Below are 21,206 nucleotides of genomic sequence, written 5' to 3'. Positions count from 1 at the left end.
GGCGGGGGGGGCTGGGAGGAGGGCGGGGGGGGCTGGGAGGAGGGCGGGGGGGGCTGGGAGGAGGGCGGGGCGGGGGGGCTGGGAGGAGGGCGGGGCGGGGGGGGCTGGGAGGAGGGCGGGGCGGGGGGGGCTGGGAGGAGGGCGGGGCGGGGGGGGCTGGGAGGAGGGCGGGGCGGGGGGGGCTGGGAGGAGGGCGGGGCGGGGCGGGGGGCGGAGGCGGGAGGGCAGGGCTGACGGACGGCGGGCGGCGGCGGCGGCGGCGGCGCTGGAGTCGGCGCGGGTGCTGGCGCCATGGAGGCCGAGCGGGGTCCCGAGCGCCCGCCTGCGGAGCGTAGCAGCCCGGGCCAGACGCCGGAGGAGGGCGCGCAGGCCTTGGCCGAGTTCGCGGCGCTGCACGGCCCGGCGCTGCGCTCTTCGGGGGTCCCCGAACGTTACTGGGGCCGCCTCCTGCACAAGCTGGAGCACGAGGTGCGGGGAAGGGCGGCGGGCACGTGCGGCGGCCGGGGTGGGAGCGCGGCGGGAGCCCGCGGCGCGGGACAGGGAAGAGCGCTCCCGGGCGGCGGGAGCCGCGCTGAGCCACCCAGAGCGCGTCCTGGGCAGCTCTGGAGCGGCGTGGAGTTGGGGGCCAAAGAGTGACAGCAGGAGACCGGGGTACCTGCGGCCCTGATCTGCCCGGGCCCGAGACCGGCTGAGGGCTGCGTTGGGAACTTTAGGTCCTCCACACACCGGAGCCTCACACAGCCCTGCGAGGAGTGAAACTCATCACCCCCACTTCACAGATGAGAACACTGCGGCTCCGAGAGTCCCTTCAGAGGGATTCTTTCAGCCGCTGCCTCACAGGGACAACGGGAACCCCGTGAATTTGTGTAGCTGTAACTGTTGGGTTCACAGAATTCGGTGTTTTTTCATTTGATTTGAGCCTCGGGGTCCCCTCATCTTGCAGGTTAAAGAAAACAGGCTGTGAGAGGTGGAGGAGAAATCTAAAGAAAAATGGAAAAGGTTGAGAAGCCTCTAGGTTCTCTCCCTTTTTGTGAGGACGGCCCATCCGGCTCACCTGCCTCCTCCACTCCAAAGCGTTCCCCACTGTCCTGGCTGGGGATGAGCCCTGGATTTCTATTGCGTGCCCAGGGGCTGAGGCCACAGCACCTTCCCGGGCTGGCGGGCGTGGGGGCGGGGGGGGGTCTTTTCTTTAGCTGGGACCCGACATCTCCTCCAGGTGCTGTCTCCCGGACTGAGATGAGCCTAGTGGCGCAGGTGATGAAGTGGAAACCCCAGAGCCAAGAACAGGGACCCGGGCCGGGAACTAGGAGTCCCTGAGCCTGGCTGCTGGCCAGACTCTACGGTCTCTGAGCCAGTTTTTCTCTGTGTAATCCTGATTGGACTAGGAACCTTCCTGCTGGAAACGTGCAGTGAGTGGCACCTCCTTATCCTACAGTGTAACAGAGAGTTTCCTCTGCCCCTCACTTCTGCCATATGCTTTCCGAGGAACACTCTGGTCCCAGGCCTGTGCTGGGTGGAAGGGACCTTGGTTTGTTCATGAGGACAAAAAGGTTCCCATGGACTGCGTGGAAGGAGCACAGTGGGAATGACCAGCTCCTGCCCAGCCAGCCTCCACGGCAGCACGCCCTCCCTCGGGCGGTCACTCGCCTGTCCGAGTCCTGTTCTCCATCCGGGAAGGGGATGGTGAGACACCATCTGGCTCCCACAGTATTAGAAGGATGGGAGGTGGCATGAGAAATATGCCTGGCACACAGAGGGTGGTCGCCACCGCGCCACGTCCGCTGCCCAGGCCGCCCTGCCTGCTGTTGCCCTACTAAGGGGCAGCCAGTGTTTTTCCGTGACCCTTCCCCAGCCGTTAACGGCAGAGCTGAATCACTGCTTTACCATTCACAAACTTGTAGCTCTTCCTGAGTGAAGCCTCCTGCTGCTGCTGGCCCAGGTGTGGGGGAGGCCGCCAGCAGCAGCAGCACCTGCCAGCGCTGTGAGCCCTTACACCCCTGGCCATCAGCCCTCCTGCCTCACCTTAGGCCAGCTGCCCTGGAAAGGATGGGGAAACTTGAAGATACATATATGTATATATACTTTTTTTCTTTTTTTAATTGAGACGGAGTTTTGCTCTGTCACACAGGCTGGAGTGCAGTGGCATGATCTCGGCTCACTGCAAGCTCCGCCTCCCGGGTTCAAATGATTCTCCTGCCTCAGCCTCCCGAGTAGCTGGGATTACAGACGTGTGCCACCACACCCAGCTAATTTTTGTATTTTTAGTAGAGATGGGGCTTCACCATGTTGGTCAGGCTGATCTCGAATTCCTGACCTCGTGATCCGCCCGCCTTGGCCTCCCAAAGTGTTGGGATTACAGACGTGAGCCGCCACGCCCGGCCGAAGAGATATTTTTAAAATGTCTACTCTTCTGTCTGCACAAGCTTCCCAGTTGCAAAACCACTCCCCTTATCTCCTGGGGAGCTCTTCCAGTCCTGCCATGAAGGGGTTGTGGTGAAGGAGAAACCCAGCACCCCATTTCACAGCTGGGTTGAATCCAGGCCAGGCTTGAGACAGGCTTTCTGACCCTCAGCCTCACGCTGTCCCCTAGGGATTTGGAGTACTGGGGCGGAAGCCTGAGGTCTGGATTCCAGCCCTCTGAGCCTCCCCCCAGCCCTAAACTGGAGAAGGCAGTAGCCTCCCCAGACCCACCTTGAGGGCTAAAGGAGAACTGGATGGCTCTTGTCTCAGGTGCCTTGTCTCTCATGTGACCCCTGGTTTGCTCCACCCTGGGCTGTCTGCCTCTAGGCCTTCGCTCTTACTCTTCCCTCTGCGTGGAGTTCCTTTCCATCCTCACCCGATAGCCTCATGTTTAAATCTTCCCCTTCTTCAAAGCTGGCCTCTGGTTATGGTTCCTCATCCATAAAGTCTTCCCAGGCCCTCCAGGCCCCAGAGCAATTTACCTGATACTTTTAGGTGGCCTAGACCTTACTCAGCCGTGAGCTTCCTGAGCGAGACCTTGAGTGATTCATCCTCATGCCACCAAAGGGCAAGTCCTGCCCAGTGCACAAAAGCTGCCTGCACCTGAGTAGTTAGCTAGTTTCCAACTGCCGTTTTTAATCGAGTAGTGGGAAATAGGTTTTAGGGAGGAACTGGCCTTTGTTGAGCCTCCACTGTGCGCCAGGACTTTATGCACGCTGTTTGATTTCATTCCATCAGTGTCCCGAAAGGTGGATGACACCCCCTCTCACAAGTGAAGAAACAGTCTCAGAAGTGTAACAGTGGCACCACGTGTTTATAGAGCATTTGCTGTGGCCGGGCTCCACTCTATGAGTTCTGGGTGTGAATCATTTAATCCTCTCAGTAGCCCTCAGAGGGAGGTTCTGTTATTCCCATTGTGTGGATGAGGAAACACGCATGGGATAGTTAAGTAACTTGTTCAAGGTCACTTGTCTAGGAAGTGGTGAAACCAAGATTTGAACCCACACAGCCTGGCTCCAGAATCTGCCCAGAAGCCCCCCTTGCCGGCTTGTGGCAGACAGGGCATGAGTGTGGCTGTGCCAGGGACCCCAGAGCAGAGGTCACTTGACTGCTTGACTAGCCGCACAAGGCAGGACCAAGGCCCTTATCTCCCCGTCCCACCTTGACCTGGGGCCTCGCTTCCTGTTGGCCTGGATTGGGTGGGGCTGGGCTGGAGGAGGCTTCTCTGTGAGTTGACTCAGCTGTCCTAGTGTTGAAGGGTTCTTCTGGTGAGGGGGGCATTGGGGTGTGCCCCCAGCCACCAAGATCCTGACTCTTCCATTGACCTCCAGTGTAATTGGAGCCACCCTCTCTGCCTTTGGGGCCTCTCTTTCTGTGTAATGTGAGTGGGGCGGACTACAGATACCTCCAGCAAGTCCTCAAGGTCCCATCTCCATGCACAGCATCCTGTGGGACAAGAGGCTCTGGATGACAGCTCAGGTGACGGTGGGGTACATTAGGTACCTGTTCCGAGCCTGAAATCTCCAGGAGCTTCAGTCTCCCCGCCCGTAAGACTGTGTGGTTGCATTAAACAGGTCCCACACCTCTGAAGGAGACAAGTTTGTCCTTGAGGCCTGGGTATGGCACCTTGGGTGGCTTTCTGGAGTGGTGAAGGCATTGGGGTGAGGTCTCCTGCCCACACCCCTGCTGACGGGAGCTCTGGCCCCCAGGTTTTCGACGCTGGGGAAGTGTTTGGGATCATGCAAGTGGAGGAGGTAGAAGAGGAGGACGAGGCAGCCCGGGAGGTGCGGAAGCAGCAGCCCAACCCGGGGAGCGAGCTGTGCTACAAGGTCATCGTGACCAGGGAGAGCGGGCTCCAGGCAGCCGACCCCAACAGGTAGGAGCCTGGCCAGAGACACCACCACAACCTTCACTTGGTGAAAGGTGGGAGATGCAGTAATGCAGATTCTCCTGGGCCCTGCACCGCCACTGGACATCTTCCTTAGGACAGCTTTGTGGCAAGCACGTGTGGCCAGCGGAGTGTCCATCAGGGCTTCAGAGTACTGTCCGTGGCAACACAGCATTCCTGGGGTGACCGGATGGACCGCGGCCTGAGAGCCTCTCCCAGCGGTCTCATTGTCACAGTGGTCCTGCTACAGGGGACTAGAAGTTCCAGTTTTGCTCGAGGCCACCCTCCAGGTTAAGGGTGCAGGTCAGCCTTACTCCTCCCCAGTCACAGCCCCTCTCTGGTCCTGCTAAATTGGAATCTGGGGTGGGCCCTGGAACACCTGAGGACCTGAGACCCAGAGCAGGCCTGGCCTTGCCAAGGACCACGGTGTAGTTAGGGCAGAGCTGAGACTGTACCCCAGGCTTCCTGCCCCCAGGGACCAAGAGTGGCTATCCCTAGGTCAGGCCTGCAGGCCCCTCTGCCAAAGGTTTTGTGGACCCTCAGAGAAACTTGCTGGGCCCCTGTGTCCACGCACAGCTCTTTGGGCAGGGGTCTGGTCTCTTCTGCAGAGCTTCTCCCGCCTCCTCTTCCACCTGGGAGTGGGCAGTAGCAAGCCACCCCGGAAATACGGACAGCCCAGCACCCCTGCCCATGCGTGCTTGGGCTCACCGTCCCCTTCAGGTTCAGTGAAGTGAGTTCTCCTGTGCGGCTCAGGCCCAGGAACAGGTGAATTCAATGCAGTGGCTGCCCTGGGAGCTCCCAGCTCATGTTCTCTCTCGGGCCTACAACCACATACCCCGCTGCCAGCCTTGTTTTGGGTGGTGGGAGGCTAGGGATCCAGAGTCTTGGATTTGGAGCCTGAGTGTTCATTTCAGCCCCACCTGCTTCTGGGCCTTTCTGCTTCCAGGCCTTTCTGCTTCCAGGCCTTCATCCCCCTGAGTCTCCCCTGATTGCCAGGCCGTAACAAGCTCTCCATCCTCATCCCCATAGCTATCTTTGTACAACACCCCTTGTTGCACTTGCCCAGGGTCACCCCAAAGGCCTGGCTCTGCCCTGCATCACGTGGTCACCCACTCTAGCACAAGTGCAAGAGTAAACCCACTTATTTTAGGACAGGCCAACAAAACTCATATAAGCACAATAAGATAAATACTCCTGAACTTGCCCCCCAGCCTAAGAACTGGAACACTGGCTGTCCCTTTCATTTTAAAAGGGGAACAGAGACGGGGGCAAGCTGGGGGCTGCTTTGTCTGTTAGGCACCTGTGTGTTTGGTGCCTCCTAATCCGGCAGAGCTCTGGGAGGATTATGGTCAGCCCTGTGTCCTACAGGGTAGGGACAGTTCATCCTGTGCCACAGCCCCAGCATGCTTCTGTAGCAGCTCAGCTGCAGGAGTCCTGTGTGCGGGGACTGGAAGCCTCTCCCACAAAAAGGCCTTGGTGCTTCCAGAAGACCTGGCTGCGTGGGTGAGGCCTGTGTGGTAGCCCCTGTGCCGTCTGTGTGCGTTGGCCTCTGGCGTGTAGGGCCTTTGCTTTTGTTGAGCCGCTGTGGTGTGCCAGGCCTGCAGGCCACAAGATGGGCAGCATGGGCCTGCCCTGCAGTGGCCCGAGGCCCAGTTGAGGACTTCACGCTAGTGACTGCTGGTGTGTTTATTACAAGTGCTTGGTGGACAGTAGGTGTACCACATATCTGGTCTCATTTGCTGCTTGTGACAGCCAGGTGACAGGCGGTAGAGACCCCTGCTGCCCTGTTTGAGAAGCTTGAAGAGGAGGAGGTGCTTGCTCAGGATCACGCAGGGAGTGAGCAGCAGCGCCAGCACCTGACCCAGGCCCACTGGAGTCCAAAACTAGGCATAACTATGGCACCCAGTAGACCAAATCTAAGGAAGCTTGGGCCCTGGTCCCAACACAGCCCTGGGCCTCTTGCTCCCCCAACTTCCCTTTGCCCCATGCCCACCCGGCAGCCTCACATTGTGGCCTATGCCCGCAGCATCTTCCTCATCGACCACGCCTGGACGTGCCGTGTGGAGCACGCGCGCCAGCAGCTGCAGCAGGTGCCCGGGCTGCTGCACCGCATGGCCAACCTGATGGGCATTGAGTTCCACGGTGAGCTGCCCAGTGCAGAGGCTGTGGCCCTGGTGCTGGAGGAGATGTGGAAGTTCAACCAGACCTACCAGCTGGCCCATGGGGTGAGTGGGTAGCTGGGCCCCGGGGAGGGGGAGGACAGGCATGGGCACAGACCTCTGCTGCCCTGTGCCATCAGGCCGGGCGAGGGGCCGGCCAGAGCAAGCAACTCACTTTCTCCTGTGGCTTCCTAAGGAGAGTGCTATCCTGGGGACTCAGACCCAGCTGGCCTCTGAGCTCACAGGACGCAGCCCTCTCAGACTCCTAAACTGAAGGGGCCCAGATGACTCAGCCGCCTCTTTCCTGGCCCCCCTGATTCTGTCACTCTCTTAAAAGCCCTCAACCGTTCCTCACCCACCCCTGCTGGCCTCTCCAGGGACTCACTCCATGCTCCAGCCCCTCACCACTCTTAGTTTGGGAAAAGACACCTGCTTGTTTCTCATGATTTTAGCTTAGATGTCACCTCCTCCAGGGACCCTTCCCTGAGCTCAAAGACGACTCCCCCGACCCCCCCATTACCCTCAAATCCATATACACCCCTACGGGTGCTGGGCTGCATGCCTTGTTACCAAACGCCCTTTTACCATGAGTGTTCACGCTGTGTTACCCAGGCCTGTGTCCTGGTCTGCAAAGGCAGGGCTGCTGTCCCGGAGCCCCTAGCTTAGCTAAAGGGCCTGGGGTACATGTGAGAGGGCCTCCAAGATCAGAGAAGTGGCTGTGGGCTGGTGGTCGATGTCTGAGTTCCGGAAGGGAGTTCCGGTGGGTGGATGGGTGAGTGAGAGGTGCCATATGTGCTCTGTCTGCAGACAGCTGAGGAGAAGATGCCGGTGTGGTATATCATGGACGAGTTCGGTTCGCGGATCCAGCACGCGGACGTGCCCAGCTTCGCCACGGCACCCTTCTTCTACATGCCGCAGCAGGTGGCCTACACGCTGCTGTGGCCCCTGAGGGACCTGGACACTGGCGGTAAGTCCAGCACCTGCCCGCCCTGGAGGAGGGGCCTCAGCCCAGTGTCCTGTCACCCCCTCTGATGGGCTCGCATGTCTTGGCACAGAGGAGGTGACCCGAGACTTTGCCTACGGAGAGACGGACCCCCTGATCCGGAAGTGCATGCTGCTGCCTTGGGCCCCCACCGACATGCTGGACCTCAGCTCCTGCACACCCGAGCCGCCTGCCGAGCACTACCAGGTGTGGCCCTCCTCCACCCCCCGGGCCTGTCTGCTTGGTAGCTTCCAGAATGTTCTCTGTGCACACACCAAATGTTATCAAACCCCAGCCGGGTGCCAGGCCCTGAGCCAGTTACCATGGGAGGCATAGAGTTTTGGGAGCCTCTGAGAGACAAGGGGCTCAGAGAGTGAACACAAGCTGCCTGTGGCTGCACGGTGGGGGCTCCAGATCCCAGGGTGCCTGGTGCTGGCATCCGTCCTCAGGGGGTCCACGCTGCTCCCTTGGGAAGGAGGGGGCTGTGCAGTTGGTCTTGGCCATGAACCCCACTCAGCCCCCTGTCCTCATCTCACCGAGGCACGGAAACACCCTGTGTTCACACATCGCGTGCCTCCCTCCCTCAGCAGGCCTGCGAGTTACCATCATGGTCACTGTTACTGATAACAAAGGTGCTTTCAGTCTTGGTCAGGTCCCCGAGGGACCCAGCTGGCCCACTCGGTAGTGCCTGGCTGGAGGTAAGAGCTCATCCAGGCCCCATACGAGGAGGCTGGCGGGTTAGGGAGTCAGAGTTGTCGAGGCCCCAGTGCCAGGGGAGGAAGAGGAGCCTGTGGGAGCGTAGCCACCTCCAGAACCAGTCAGGGCTGGGTAGGAGGTTCCTACCCTGACCCATCTCTCCTCTCCCATCTGCTGCTGCTTCCGTAGGCTAGAACCAGCCTGCAAGGGAGCCTGTGCTTAGTACTTTGTGGGCGTGTGCCACTCAGTTCCTTACAATTTTACAGTTCTGTTTTTATCTTCATTTTACTGAGGATGAGGACATTGAGACACAGAGAGGTTAAGTCATTTGCCAAGGGTCACACTGCAGGTGGAAGAGCTGGAGTCCAGCTGAGGCTGCAGGCTTGCCCCCACGGCGACTGAAGTCATCCTTTTTGCACGCCAGGCACTCACTAAGCGCCTCGGAGGGTTTTGGGAAGGGTTAGACGAGTTGACTCATGTGAGAGTGGGCGTGTGGAGGCTGGGCGTGGGGGCTCATGCCTGTAATCCCAGCACTTTGGGAGGCTGAGACAGGCGGATCACGAGGTCAGGAGATCGAGACCATCCTGGCCAACACGGTGAAACCCCATCTCTACTAAAAATATAAAAAATTAGCTGGGCGTGGTGGCAGGCACCTGTAGTCCCAGCTACTTGGGAGGCTGAGGCAGGAGAATGGTGTGAACCCGGGAGGCGGAGCTTGCAGTGAGCTGAGATCACGCCACTGCACTCCAGCCTGAGAAACAGAGCGAGACTCCGTCTCAAAAAAAAAAAAAAAAAAGAGCGGGCGCGTGTGGAGTGGTGGCGTGTTTGTGTGGGCGCTGCTGATTGCAGGGGTGGGCTGTGGGGGGGGCCTCCTTTCACTTTCGGTCTAAGTCAGTGGTGATTGAACCAACCATGCCAAAAACAAGGGGCTCAGTCTTGTTGGTTCAAAGGGTGCTTACAAGCCTCCCAGAGCCCCTGCACCAGGAAGGTGCTTAGTGCACGTTTGTCTGAAAAAGTGAATGCCTTCGTGGATGCAACTGGAGGGACAAACACTTCCTGGTCTTGGGGTTGTTTGTTAATGGAACATGAACTAAAGTTTGTGTTTTTCCTTGGGAAGCTCTGGGCTGACCAGGAAGAGGAGGAGATACAAGGCCAGGCATCCTTGTTTTTTCCCATTTGACCCTTTACAATCAGGTCTGTGCTCTGGGCCCAGGGTTGCCTATGTTGATTAGCTATGGCTGGGTAACAAGTAACTCCAAAACTTAGCACCTTAAAACAGTAAACATTTATTATCTCACACGATTTCTGTGGGACAGGAGTTCAGGAGTGGCTCAACAGGGTGCCTCTGGCCTCAAGTCTCCCTTGAGGTACACAGGCCGCCCGTCAGGCTGTGGACCCGCTTCTGCATGGCATATGTGCATGCCTGCTGTGTTGGTGCTGGCTGTTGGCAGCAGGCCTGGGCTCCCTGCCTTGTGGGCCTCTCCATAAGAGTGCTCAGGTGTCCTCAGGATGTGGCACCTGATTTCTCCCAGAGCAAGTGATCCGAGGGAGAGAGCAAAGAGGAAGCCTCAGGCTTCATGGCCTTGTTGCAGAAGCAACCCTGTCCCTTCCACCTTTTTCCTGCTCATTAGAAGCAACTCATTAGGCCCATCCCACCCTCAGAGATGGATGCAGCTCTGCCTTTGGAAGAGAGTGTCAAAGAGTTTGTAGGCATGTTTTAATCTTTTTTTTTTTTAATTTTTTAAAAAAGATAGGGTCTTGCTTTTGTCCAGGCTAGAGTACAGTGGCATGATCCTAGCTAACTGCCACCTCCAATTCCTGGGCTCAGGCAATCCTCCTGCCTCAGCCTCCCGAGTAGCTGGGATTCCAGGCAACTGCTACCAAGCCCCGCTAATTATTCAACTTTTCTGTAGAGAAGGGGTCTCACTATGTTGCCCAGGCCGGTCCTACACACCTGGGCTCAGGTACTCCTCCACCTCAGCTTCCCAAAGTGCAGGGATTACTGGCTTGAGCCACCATGTGCAGCCACGTGGGCGTGTTTTAAATCATCACACTGCTGAAGCTCCGGACAGCCCTCGTGGCTCCTAGGACAAAGCGGCTCCTCTCAGGAGGGGTTTGGCACCTTCTCGCCCCCTGCAATTTTGAGGTAGCACCGAGAAGATGTGCAACAATGTTTACCTTGTTCTTTTGACACCAAACTACGACTGTTCAGCATCCGAGGGGCCTGGAGCTCAGAATCCTGGGGTGAGGGGGGTGGTTAGAGGCTTTGGGGTGTTGGGAGGGAGGAGCAGCCATGCGCCCCTTGAGGCCATAGAACCTGATGCCAGGTGGTGAGGCTTGTGTCCCCTCCCTCTTTTCTTTTTTTTTTTTTTTGAGATGTAGTCTCAGACTCTCTCCCAGGCTGGAGTGCAGTGGTGCAATCTTGGCTCACTGCAACCTCCGCCTCCCGGGTTCAAGGGATTCTCCTGCCTCAGCCTCCCGAGTAGCTGGAATTACAGGCACGCACCACCATGCCCGGCTAATTTTTATATTCTTAGTAGAGTGGGGATTTTGCCATGTTGGCCAGGCTGGTCTCGAGCTCCTGACATCATGTGATCCACCTGCCTCACCCTCTCAAAGTGCTGGGATTATGGACATGAGCCACCACGGCCGGCCTTTCCCTCCCTTCCTTGACCTCATCTCTACCTCCGGTGTGTTTCCTTTTAGGCCATTCTGGAGGAAAACAAGGAGAAGCTGCCACTTGACATCAACCCCGTGGTGCACCCCCACGACCACATCTTCAAGTGCGTAGCCCCCCCCACTGCTTGGGCTGGGACTTGTCCACAGTCTCCGCCTCCCATGCTTCGTGGTTCCCACAGCCCCAGAACAGTGCTTGGCACATGGCGTGCAGCAAGTCAGCCGCATCCTGTCTGGGCACAGCACTGACAAGTGCAGGGAGTGCAGTTCTTGGGACCCCAGAGAAAATGCCGCAGAAAGTGAGAGAGTGAGCAGGGCTTTCTGGAGATTTTTTTTTTTTTTTTGAGACGGAGTCTCTCTCTGTCACCCAGGCGGGAGCGCAGTGGCATGATCTCAGCTCACTGCAACCTCCACCTCCCAGGTTTCACACCTCACCTATGAGGCTAGGCATAGTGGTTCATGCCTGTAATCCCAGCACTTTGGGAGGCCGAACCAGGCAGATCACCTGGGGTCGGGAGTTCAACACCAGCCTGGCCAGCATGGTGAAAGCCCGTCTCTACTAAAAATACAAAAAAAAAAAAAAAAAAAAAAAAATTAGTAGGGCGTGGTGGCTGGCGCCTGTAATCACAGCTACTCGGGAGGCCAAGGAGGAAGAATCACTTGAAACCTGGGAGGCAGAGGCTGCAGTGAACTGAGATTGGGCCACTGCACTCCAGCCTGGGCTATAGAGCAAGACTCCTTAAAAAAATAAATAAATAAATTCATCTTTGAAAGTTAAAAATAGGAATAGGCCATGGAAGTGCTGGCAGTGAGTGGGTAAAGGGCCCCTGGGCAGAAGCGTCGGCCACCACTGGTCCCCATCCCACCCCTGTCCTCTGGGCACCAAGGGGTCCTGTTACCAACCTTGCATGTCATGGGGCTGCTCCGCTTACCTGGATACGATGCTCATCCAGTCCTGGAAACTGACACTAGCCAGGCCTGTGCATGCCAGCCCTCCCCACAGCAGGGAGCCTTTGCTGGCCAGGAACATGCTGGGCACCCACAACAGGCACCCGGGCTGCCAGTAGGGGCCCCTCCCAGGAGGCTGCAGGTGTGGCTGTTGAGTTAAGGAAGGCCAGGCCGGCAGGTCCAGGCGGGACACCTTGCAGAAGCAGGCACTGGTGAGGACCCAGAGTTGCAGAGCAGATTCCACCTCAGCCTTCACAGGAGCCCCTCCCTGAGGCTCCCAGACACTCCCCTTGGCTGCCCAAACCTGGTCTAGCCAAGAACAAGCAGCCTGCTCCACTCTGCCCCCTCCACCGGGCCTGAGGGCTTTCCTCCCTGCTGGCCTCTGCCCCAGCTGGGCAGCCTAGGGGCTCTTGCTGAGACGTGAGTCTGGTGGTGATCTGGCCAGGGCCTAAGGTCCCTCCACCTCCTCTGGGGCAGAGGCCTCACGGAGGCCCTTGGTGTGCCTGTCTGAGATTGGTGGCCCCAGCCTCATCCTCTTGTTTTCCATGTGAGAGGAAAGAACTAGCACATAATAAACACCCAAATTATGCCATTTAATTTTAATGACAAATGTGAGGTGGACGGTGTGGTCCAGTCCTGCAGATGGGGAACCAGGGGTCACAAGGGTACAGGTTGCGCCCCTCCCTCAGCAGATCGGAGGGAGCGGGGTCTGAACCCGGGCTGTCCAACATCATGACTCGAACCCAGGACTTGCCTCTGCCTCATTAGCTTCAAAACAGGGAAGGGAGTCCCTGAGCCAGGGCTAGTGCTGGAGCCCCGCTTGGACACTTGGGAGCTGGGGTCACCCAGCTCGGGCTCTCCCCACAGGGTCTACACGGACATGCAGCAGGTGGCCAGCAGCCTCACCCACCCGCGCTTCACCCTCACCCAGAGTGAGGCGGATGCCGCCATCCTCTTCAACTTCTCACACTTCAAGGACTACAGGTGAGGGCACCTCTGGCCGCAGGGGCCCTCCCAGTCAGGGCCTCTAGGCACTGCCAGCCTCCCCTTGAGCTGGCGCACCTGCCTCCGCCCTGCAGGAAACTCAGCCAGGAGAGGCCGGGCGTGCTGCTGAACCAGTTCCCCTGCGAGAACCTGCTGACTGTCAAGGACTGCCTGGCCTCCATCGCGCGCCGGGCGGGCGGCCCCGAGGGCCCACCCTGGCTGCCCCGAACCTTCAACCTGCGCACTGAGCTGCCCCAGTTTGTCAGCTACTTCCAGCAGCGGGAAAGGTGGTAAGTCCCAGACACGGCATCGGTGTGCTCCATGGCCCTTTTCCCCGGCCCAGCCTCTGTGTCCGCCTGCTCCTCCGTGAGCACCCACTGTGGAAACCGTGGTGCAGGAGCCGAGCTGCGGGCCCCGAACATCATGGCCGGCTTCATGGACCGCAGGACCTCTCCAGGTTTTTGCTGGGGCTGTCCCCTCCACCGCAGCGCAGCTGCCTGGCCTCTGGCAAACCTCTCCTTGTTTCCCATGCCCCTGCCTCTGACAGCTCCTCTCTGGTGCCCCCTCAGCTCCCAAGGAGATGTGGGCTGCCCTCTTCTGCCTCTGGGTCCTGGGGTGGCACCATCTGGGAACACAGGCCCCAGGCGCCCCCCAGACAGCCCGTCTGCTCCCCAGGGGCGAGGACAACCACTGGATCTGCAAGCCCTGGAACCTGGCGCGCAGCCTGGACACCCACGTCACCAAGAGCCTGCACAGCATCATCCGGCACCGAGAGAGCACCCCCAAGGTGGGCCCCGCAGACCAGGAGCCCCAGGGCTCAGGGTCCTGGCTGGACAGTGAGAGGTGGGGCTAAGGGGACCGAGCGTCATGGTCCTTATGGACAGGTCCAGGCTGGGCAGGGTGGCTTACACCTGTAATCTCAGCACTCTGGGAAGCGGAGGAGGATCACTTGAGCCCAGAAGTTTGGAACCAACCTGAGCAACATAGGGAGACCTCGTTTCTACAAGGGAAAAAACTTTAAAAATTATCCGGGCATGTTGGCATACACCTGTAGTCCCAGCTTCTCAGGAGGCTAAGGCAGGAGGATCACTTGAGCCCGGGAGGTTGAGGCTGCAGTGAGCTGTGATCGCATCACTGCACTCCGCCCTGGGTGACAGAGCAAGACCCAGTCTTTAAAAAAAGAACTGTCCTGGGTGCGTCTAATTGCAAAGTCTCTACCACATAGTGTGCCAGGTATGGCTGCCCAGCAGGGTGAGGTGGCTGAGCCTGGACAAGGAGCCTCTCAGAGCCGTGGTAAAGATTCATAGTGAGGGGACATCCAGAAGCAGTATTGGGATTGCAGGACACAGGATCTGCCTGGACTGTGTACATAGTCAGAGGCTGGCGGGAAATGCATCATGAGGACGATTGTCGTGGAGACTTCAGGCCATGGGATGGGGGTGGATGGAATTATGGGTGAGAATTTATATTCCATTTCAATTAAAAATGGATATAAAGACTTTGCTTCAGGGTGCGGTGGCTCACACCTGTAATCCCAGCACTTTGGGAGGCCAAGGTGGGCGGATCACCTGAGGTCAGGAGTTCGAAACCAGCCTGGCCAACATGGAGAAACCCCTTCTCTACTAAAAATACAGAAATTAGCTGGGGGTGGTGGCGGGCACCTGTAATCCCAGCTACTCAGGTGGCTGAGGCAGGAGAATCGCTTGAACCCGGGAGGCAGAGGTTGCAGTGAGCTGAGATTGTGCCACCGCATTCCAGCTTGGGCAACAGAACAAAACTCTGTCTCAAAAAAAAAAGACTTTGCAACAACTTAGGCAGGTTTGAAAAGGCAGAAGGAGGAGTAAAGTGCAGCCATGTCTGTGCCCCCTGTGTGGCTTTGTGTGCTCGGGAGCCCCAGGGGGCTCTGTCCTGGCCCAGCGGAGGGGAGACGAGGGCCGCCAGCGAGCTTGCACCTGTGTCCTCCAGGTTGTGTCCAAGTACATCGAAAGTCCCGTGTTGTTCCTTCGAGAAGACGTGGGAAAGGTCAAGTTCGACATCCGCTACATCGTGCTGCTGCGGTCGGTGAGGCCCCTGCGGTTGTTCGTGTATGATGTGTTCTGGCTGCGTTTCTCCAACCGGTAAGTGGAGGGCCGGCTGGGTCCAGGGTCGGGGAGCTGGGTGACCGGGTGGAGGCAGCGGGTGGGTGACGGGCCCTTTTTGGAATCAGAAAGTGTTGTTGGAAGGCACCCTCCATCACTCACCCAGCTAGCGGCCCTTGGAGCCCATCTCCCTTGGTGTTAATTGGCGGTGACTTGCCCTGCCCACCTCAGAGTTCTGGCGTTGCCCATAGTAATGGATGTGAACATTCTTTGTAAAATGGGCACCAACATGAGAACCAGGTGCCATTTTTATGGACCTGCAGAGGCTTCACAGCTGGCACCTCACTCACCTCCACCCCAGCTCAGTGGGGCTGTGGGGTTCCCCCACCCACACAGACAAGGGAACAGGCTCCCGCCTGAGCAGCAGGTGGTCCTGCCCTGAGCCCTGAACCCCTAGTTGGGAAGGCTGAGTGGGTGGCACCTCCCTCGCAGGGACAAGGCTGCTCAAGAACCCATATGTGTCTGCACACTTGTCTTCCAGGGCCTTTGCACTCAACGACCTGGATGACTACGAGAAGCACTTCACAGTCATGAACTATGACCCGGATGTGGTGCTGAAGCAGGTAGGGCCTGAGGGAGGTGCAGAGCAGGTTCACACAGAGGCCAGGGCACACCCAGACCCCACCCTGCCCACACTGCCTCCTAGGAGGACTGGCACACAGGCCAGTCCCAGGAGCCGCCTCCTGAGTTCCTGCTATGGAAGGCAATTGTTAGCGCTGCCATGATGAGCTGGGCTGGGTTCTGTGTTGTCTCAGGTAGGCCTCCCCACGGCACAGAGGGCCACTGGCTGTGTTTGAGATAATGTGGACACAGAGGGGGATGGGTCCAGCAGCAGGTTGAGACAGTGTGTTCCCAGCCGGGGCTTACTCCTCACCACCACTTCAACTGGAAAAGCAGACCACCCTGTGAGTGCCAGGGCAGGCGGGGGCGGGGAGGCCCCACCTGGTCCGGCTGGCTGCTGGCCCGTGACCCTGCCCGGGTCTAGGACCTCCTGTCCTCCCTGGTGCACAGTGTTGAGCGGTGCCCCGTGCAGTGGGCACTCAGGGAATGGCAGCTGCACCATCTGAGCACCTGGAGCTCAGGGGCATCTGGACAAAGGCCCTTCCAAGGTGGGGGCGAGAAACCAGAGCTGGCCAGCCAGTGTACGTGGACAGGTAGGCACAGCCTGCACAGAAGCAGGAGGCCAGCTCTGGGTACAGGAAGGAAGAAAGGAAGTCCTGGAAGGCCTCTGTGGCCTGGCTGGTTAATGAGTGTTTCAGATGCACAGAACACCTACCCCACCCTGCCTGTCACCAGCCTTGCAGGTGCTGCGGACTCCCCGTGCAGCCAGCCCCAACGCTCCCCAACCCCTGAATGTGTGGCTGTCATTCTCAGGCATGTCTTTGGTTCTTTTCAGCAAGAGTATGTTCCTGACCATTCAAGCTGCTGTTTTGCTTACTTAGGTTTTTTGTTTTGTTTTGTTTTGTTTTGTTTTTTTGAGAGACAATGTCTCACGCTGTCACCCAGGCTGGAGTGCGGAGGCATGATCTGGGCTCACTGCAACCTCAATCTCCTGGGCCCAAGCCATCCTTCTGCCTCAGCCCCCTAAAGTAGCTGGGACTACGGGCACGTGCCTCCACGCCCGGCTAATTTTTTTGCATTTTTAGTAGAGACGGGGTTTCGCCACGTTGCCCAGGCTTGTCTGAAACTCCTGGACTCAAGCGCTCTGCCTGCCTCAGCCTCCTAAAGTGCTGAGATTACAGGCGTGAGCCACCATGCCCGGCCTCCTACTTAGGTTTTTATGTAAATATCATCTTATTCAACGGATCCTTCTGCAACTTGCTTTGCTGGCTGAGTGGCGGGTTTTGAGGTTTTGAGGTTCGGGGTTGTTGCTAAGTGTGGCGGCAGTTGGTCATCTGAGGTCTTCACTAATGATAAATCATGGCGCGTGAACATGCGTGGAGGCACCTGGCCATGGCCATGTCCGAGGAGTCCTCTAGGAGGACTTGGAGAAAGGGCCCTGCCATGCCCTGGTGACTGTACCAGCACACACTCCCCACAGGGGCCGAGTGGTCCTGTTGCTTCTGTCCGTCTTATCCTTGCCTGTGTTGAAGCCTACTCCCTAGGACCCAGACCCCCCAGCAGGGCCCCAGGACATTGTTGGAAGTCACCCTCAGGTTCTGAGCCCCTCCCTTCTGTACTGTGGGGGTCATCCCGAGAGTCCTCTCCTGGAGCCCTGTGCCTGCAGAGGTACGTCCAGCATGGCATGGATGGCGGGCTTCCATAGGGGCCTTTCCTGGCTTGTCCTTTTCTGGGAGAAACCTGAGCCGACTGCCACCTTCCTCAGGTGTGTTTTGGGTAAAGTCTTGAGGCCAGAAAGATCTTGCTTCCCTCAAGCACTCTTGAGCTGGTGCTGAACCAGGGCACAGGCAGGTCCCGCGGCGGAGTCTTGAGCTCTGCCTCCTTCGCACTGTACTGAGCTGAGTGTCAGGATGGTGCCAGCCCAGGCCCTGCAGTTTCTGGAGCCCTCGGTGTTCATTGTCTCGCGTGAGCCTCACAGCTGCATGGCAAAGTCAGTTTACTGGGCAGAGCACATTTTCCCATTTCACAGAGGAGGAAACAGGCTCAGAGAAGTTAATCCGTTGGTCCAGAGTCACACAGTAAGACCTGGAGCCCAGACTCCATCTCCTGCCTCCTGTTTGGACCCTGAGGGTTCAGGGTTGGCTGCCTGCTCCTGGAACCCCCACCCAGTGTCAGAAGCTCCCAGTCCAGGCAGTAGCAGGCTGCCCGCTCCCAGCCCAGTGGAGGCCTGTACAGAGCGTGATGGGTGGGCCCTGTGTCTGTTGCAGGTGCACTGTGAAGAGTTCATCCCCGAGTTTGAGAAGCAATACCCAGAATTTCCCTGGACGGACGTCCAGGTAATTCCTGTCCTGCACACCATCGCAGGCCGGTGGGGCGGGTCCCGGGCTGGGGGCCTGCAGGAGCTGCTCCCTTACCTCTCTGCTGGCATGGGCTGGGAGGGACCTTTGTCCCCTGCAGTTGGTCATTCTCCCCAGAGGCTGGCAAGACAGCGTGGGCTCCCCTCCCTTCCACCCTGGGCATTTGTGGGTGCTCCTGAGAGGGAGGGAGCTGGAGGGGCATGTGGGGCACCCCTGGGACAGCCAGAGGGTGGCGGCACTGCCTGACCCTACATTCCCAATCATATGGAGACGTTGGCTGGGCCTCCATGTCCAGCAGCGGCATTCTGGGTGCTGTGTTGAGCTCCTTGGGGCAGTGGGGAGCAATGGGGTCTGCAGCAGGAGATGGGCAGATTTGCAGAAGGTGGGCATCAGGAGTAAGAGGGCAGGTGCTGGGCGGAGGTGGCCATGGTGAGGTCTAGAGACGTGAAGATGTGGGAGGGGGTGACTTGGGCCACGTGGGGCCCGGGACTTGGGCAGGGGCAGCAAACCCCCTCTTGAGAGGCTGTTCTGAGCAGGCCTCGTAACTCATGCTCCCCGGTCCCCAGGCTGAGATCTTCCGGGCCTTCACGGAGCTGTTCCAGGTGGCCTGTGCCAAGCCACCACCCCTGGGCCTCTGCGACTACCCCTCATCCCGGGCCATGTATGCCGTCGACCTCATGCTGAAGTGGGACAACGGCCCAGATGGTAAGAGGGGCTCCCCATCTCCTGATCCAAACCAGCAGGCGCCCCCTCCGCCAGCCAGCCACAGCCTGGAGAAGGCAGGCAGCTGCCCCAGGCTGTCCTCTGGCTTGAATCAGCCAGGAATCTGGGTTGGGGAAAGCCCTGGCTTGGCCCACAGGAAGTGCCTGCGGTGCAGAGTCTGGAGGGGAAAGGCTGCGGGCTGGGCCTCTGAGTCGGGGGAGAGCTCACAGGACAGGAGACCCATGTGAAAGGCACCCTGACCCCAACCCGCACCACCCTGGCCGGTCTTCCCTGTGCCAGACCCCCACACACTACACTGCTGCTGCATATCTACTTTTTTTTTTTTTTTTTTTCACTAAACTGAACATCCAAGCTTAAAGGGCCAGGCTGTCATCCCTAGGGCTGGAGGCAGCCCTGGCCTCTCCTAGAGAAGCAGATGTCAGGCCAGGCCTCCCCAGCAAAGTCAAGAGACGCAAGTTCTAGGCCCGGCCTTGTCCTGCTCATCCCCTGGGAATCAGGGCCCAGGTTCATGGCCTCCCAGCCTTTGCTGGATCCCCAGGCCACTGTCCCTGCAGAGTGGAGGCCAACAAGCCTTCACACTCTGCTGCGCTCTTTGCCGTCAGGAAAGCAGGTGATGCAGCCGCAGATCCTGGAGGTGAACTTCAACCCCGACTGTGAGCGAGCCTGCAGGTACCACCCCACCTTCTTCAACGACGTCTTCAGCACCTTGTTTCTGGACCAGCCCGGTGGCTGCCACGTTACCTGCCTTGTCTAGGCACTCACTGTCCCCAAAACCTGTGCTTGGGGCAGGATTCCAACCTCAGTTCTCTGAGCTGCTTCTGCAAAGGCCCCCATGTCCCTCTCCACACCGGCCCTGGGCATAGCCTCAGCCCCAGGCCTCTGTCCTGCCAAGCCATCCTCCCGGCGCCACACTCCGGGAGCACAGCATCCTCCTCTCACCTGTGGGTCAGAGCAGGACAGTGATGGTGTCCCCAGGGCTGAGCACCGCCCCAGGCCCCGCCCTCACCCGTCACCACCATCTGTGCACTGATGAGTCTCCAGTTTAGCCAAGGGCTTCGTTCCTGGCATGGAGAATTTGTTCCTGGCTGCTGTGTTTCCAGGGGGTGCTGGGGGAAGGGTTCCGTGGAGCGAGACAAGGTGTCCTTGGGAGCAGGGTTCCACCGGGAAGCGTTTGGGAGCCCTGTATCACACTGGGCAGGCGGGTTTCTCTTCCGGGGTCTCTGCTCTTATGCATCAGGACGACCCCGGGACGGCTGTGGGGCCCCACACTGCACCCACAGGGCTCTATGCGACAGGGGCCCAGGAACAGCCTGAGGCCACCACCCAGCAAGCCCGCCTTATCACCCATTCCAGCTCACCCAGAACCTTCACCAGCAAACCTCCTGCAGAGGTCCTGGCAGGAGGCCACCGTCTTGTTACCGTTTCCTTTTCCGTTTGCTGAGGGTCACAGACTCCAAAAGGGAAATCAGTATCTGTCTTCCCAGTGGTTGCCCTGCTCGCCGGGCACTCCACGGGGTCCCGCCCTTGTGTGAGATGGGCCAGGATCCTTCGGCAAGGGGCGCCTGGGGCTGGGGCTGATTGTGGGCGGTGGAGCGCCAGACAGAAAAGGATTCCAATGAGAACTTCAGGTTAAAGTCAGATGCCACCTACCAGGGTCTACAGTCAAAATGTTGGCTTTTTCTTATTTTTTAATGTATGGGAGAAAAATGTAAAATTCCAGTTCTTTTCTAATTATGTTTCTGAAATTAGGAGTCAGCTGCCAGCGTTTTTGTGTGGCTGCAGTGTGCCTCTGGGCCCAGCTCACGGGCAGTGGATGGGCCTAACTGCCCAGGCAGGCGAGAGCTACTTCCAGAGCCTTCTAGTGCATGGGAGGGCAGGGCTAGGTGTAGCGGTGTCTCCTCTTTGAAATTAAGAACTATCTTTCTTGTAGCAAAGCTGCACCTGATGATGCTGCCTCTCCTCTCTGTGTTGTCTGGGCCCCTGTTTATAAGCACGCGTTACCCTTCCTGAGGGGAGCCATGCTGTAGCCCCTGGAGGGCCTGTTGCAGGGGCAGGGCGGGCCCATCGCCTTTGGCAGCTCCAGGAGAGCTGTTGACATGCAGTCCCCCTCAGTTCGTGCTGCAATAAAGGCCATCTTCTCTTATTTCTGCCCTCCTTTCTCTTTGGACCCTGGAGCCACAGGCTCAGCCTGGCCTGTCGCCCCGGCTATCACTGAAAAGCCCCAGATACCAAGAAGTCACCCACAAAAAGTGGGAGAAGAAATAAGATGGCCTTTATATCGCAGGCCTCCACCCCACAGTCTGATTTCCATGTGCTGGATCTGTTTCCAAGCCGGCCAGGAGCCTCGGTCCTCGAGTGGCCCCGCAGCCCTAGTGGCCCTGGAGATAGCGGCCTCCCCACACTTGCCTCCTTGTCCTGGGGTGGGGACGGTGAGAAACCCTGGCTGCTGGGGCATCTGCAGGGCTCCTCGGGCCACTGCTGAGCAGGTGCATGGACACCGTCAGTGGGTGGAAGCAGCGCCACATGGTGACCAAGGAGGTTAAGACTCAGAAGGCAGGCCAGGCATGGTGGCTCACGCCTATAATCCCACCATTTTGGGAGGCCGAGGCAGGACAGAGAACAGGTCACAAAAAG

At 58.5% G+C, this 21,206-nt stretch overlaps 1 protein-coding gene across 3 annotated transcripts; it reads left to right on the top strand.

The window, feature by feature from the left end:
- Positions 1 to 225: 225 nt before the first annotated feature.
- TTLL12 (tubulin tyrosine ligase like 12) lies at positions 226 to 20,715 on the top strand. 3 transcript variants are annotated; one of them, XM_055374811.2, is made up of 14 exons: positions 226 to 468; positions 4,170 to 4,336; positions 6,375 to 6,573; positions 7,315 to 7,474; positions 7,563 to 7,696; positions 10,892 to 10,968; positions 12,677 to 12,793; positions 12,889 to 13,083; positions 13,469 to 13,580; positions 14,759 to 14,910; positions 15,413 to 15,494; positions 17,760 to 17,828; positions 18,416 to 18,554; positions 19,175 to 20,715. In XM_055374811.2, exons 1-14 carry the CDS (start codon positions 292 to 294, stop codon positions 19,324 to 19,326), a joined length of 1,932 nt encoding a protein of 643 aa, XP_055230786.1. In that variant the 5' UTR covers positions 226 to 291; the 3' UTR covers positions 19,327 to 20,715. The 3 variants fall into 3 exon arrangements, with proteins under 3 accessions (XP_055230786.1, XP_055230785.1, XP_063560983.1); XM_063704913.1 differs by lacking the exon at positions 226 to 468 and adding an exon at positions 1,233 to 1,409; XM_055374810.2 differs by having other exon boundaries at positions 229 to 468; positions 18,416 to 20,715.
- The last annotated feature ends 491 nt before the right edge of the window (positions 20,716 to 21,206 follow it).

Source organism: Gorilla gorilla, chromosome 23, assembly GCF_029281585.2.
Source record: "Gorilla gorilla gorilla isolate KB3781 chromosome 23, NHGRI_mGorGor1-v2.1_pri, whole genome shotgun sequence".
NCBI lineage: Eukaryota > Metazoa > Chordata > Mammalia > Primates > Hominidae > Gorilla > Gorilla gorilla.
The sequence above is the reverse complement of the archived record's forward strand: the minus strand, read 5'-3'. Positions and strand labels throughout refer to the sequence as shown.

What these genes read in the sequence shown, in the direction of transcription:
- TTLL12 (XM_055374810.2), top strand. Translation starts at nt 292, where the DNA reads ATGGAGGCCGAGCGGGGTCCCGAGCGCCCGCCTGCGGAGCGTAGCAGC. An exon ending in GAGGGACCTGGACACTGGCG is followed by an intron (nt 7,475 to 7,562) that starts GTAAGTCCAGCA and finishes GTCTTGGCACAG; the next exon opens with AGGAGGTGACCCGAGACTTT. An exon ending in TGGCTGCGTTTCTCCAACCG is followed by an intron (nt 14,911 to 15,412) that starts GTAAGTGGAGGG and finishes CTTGTCTTCCAG; the next exon opens with GGCCTTTGCACTCAACGACC.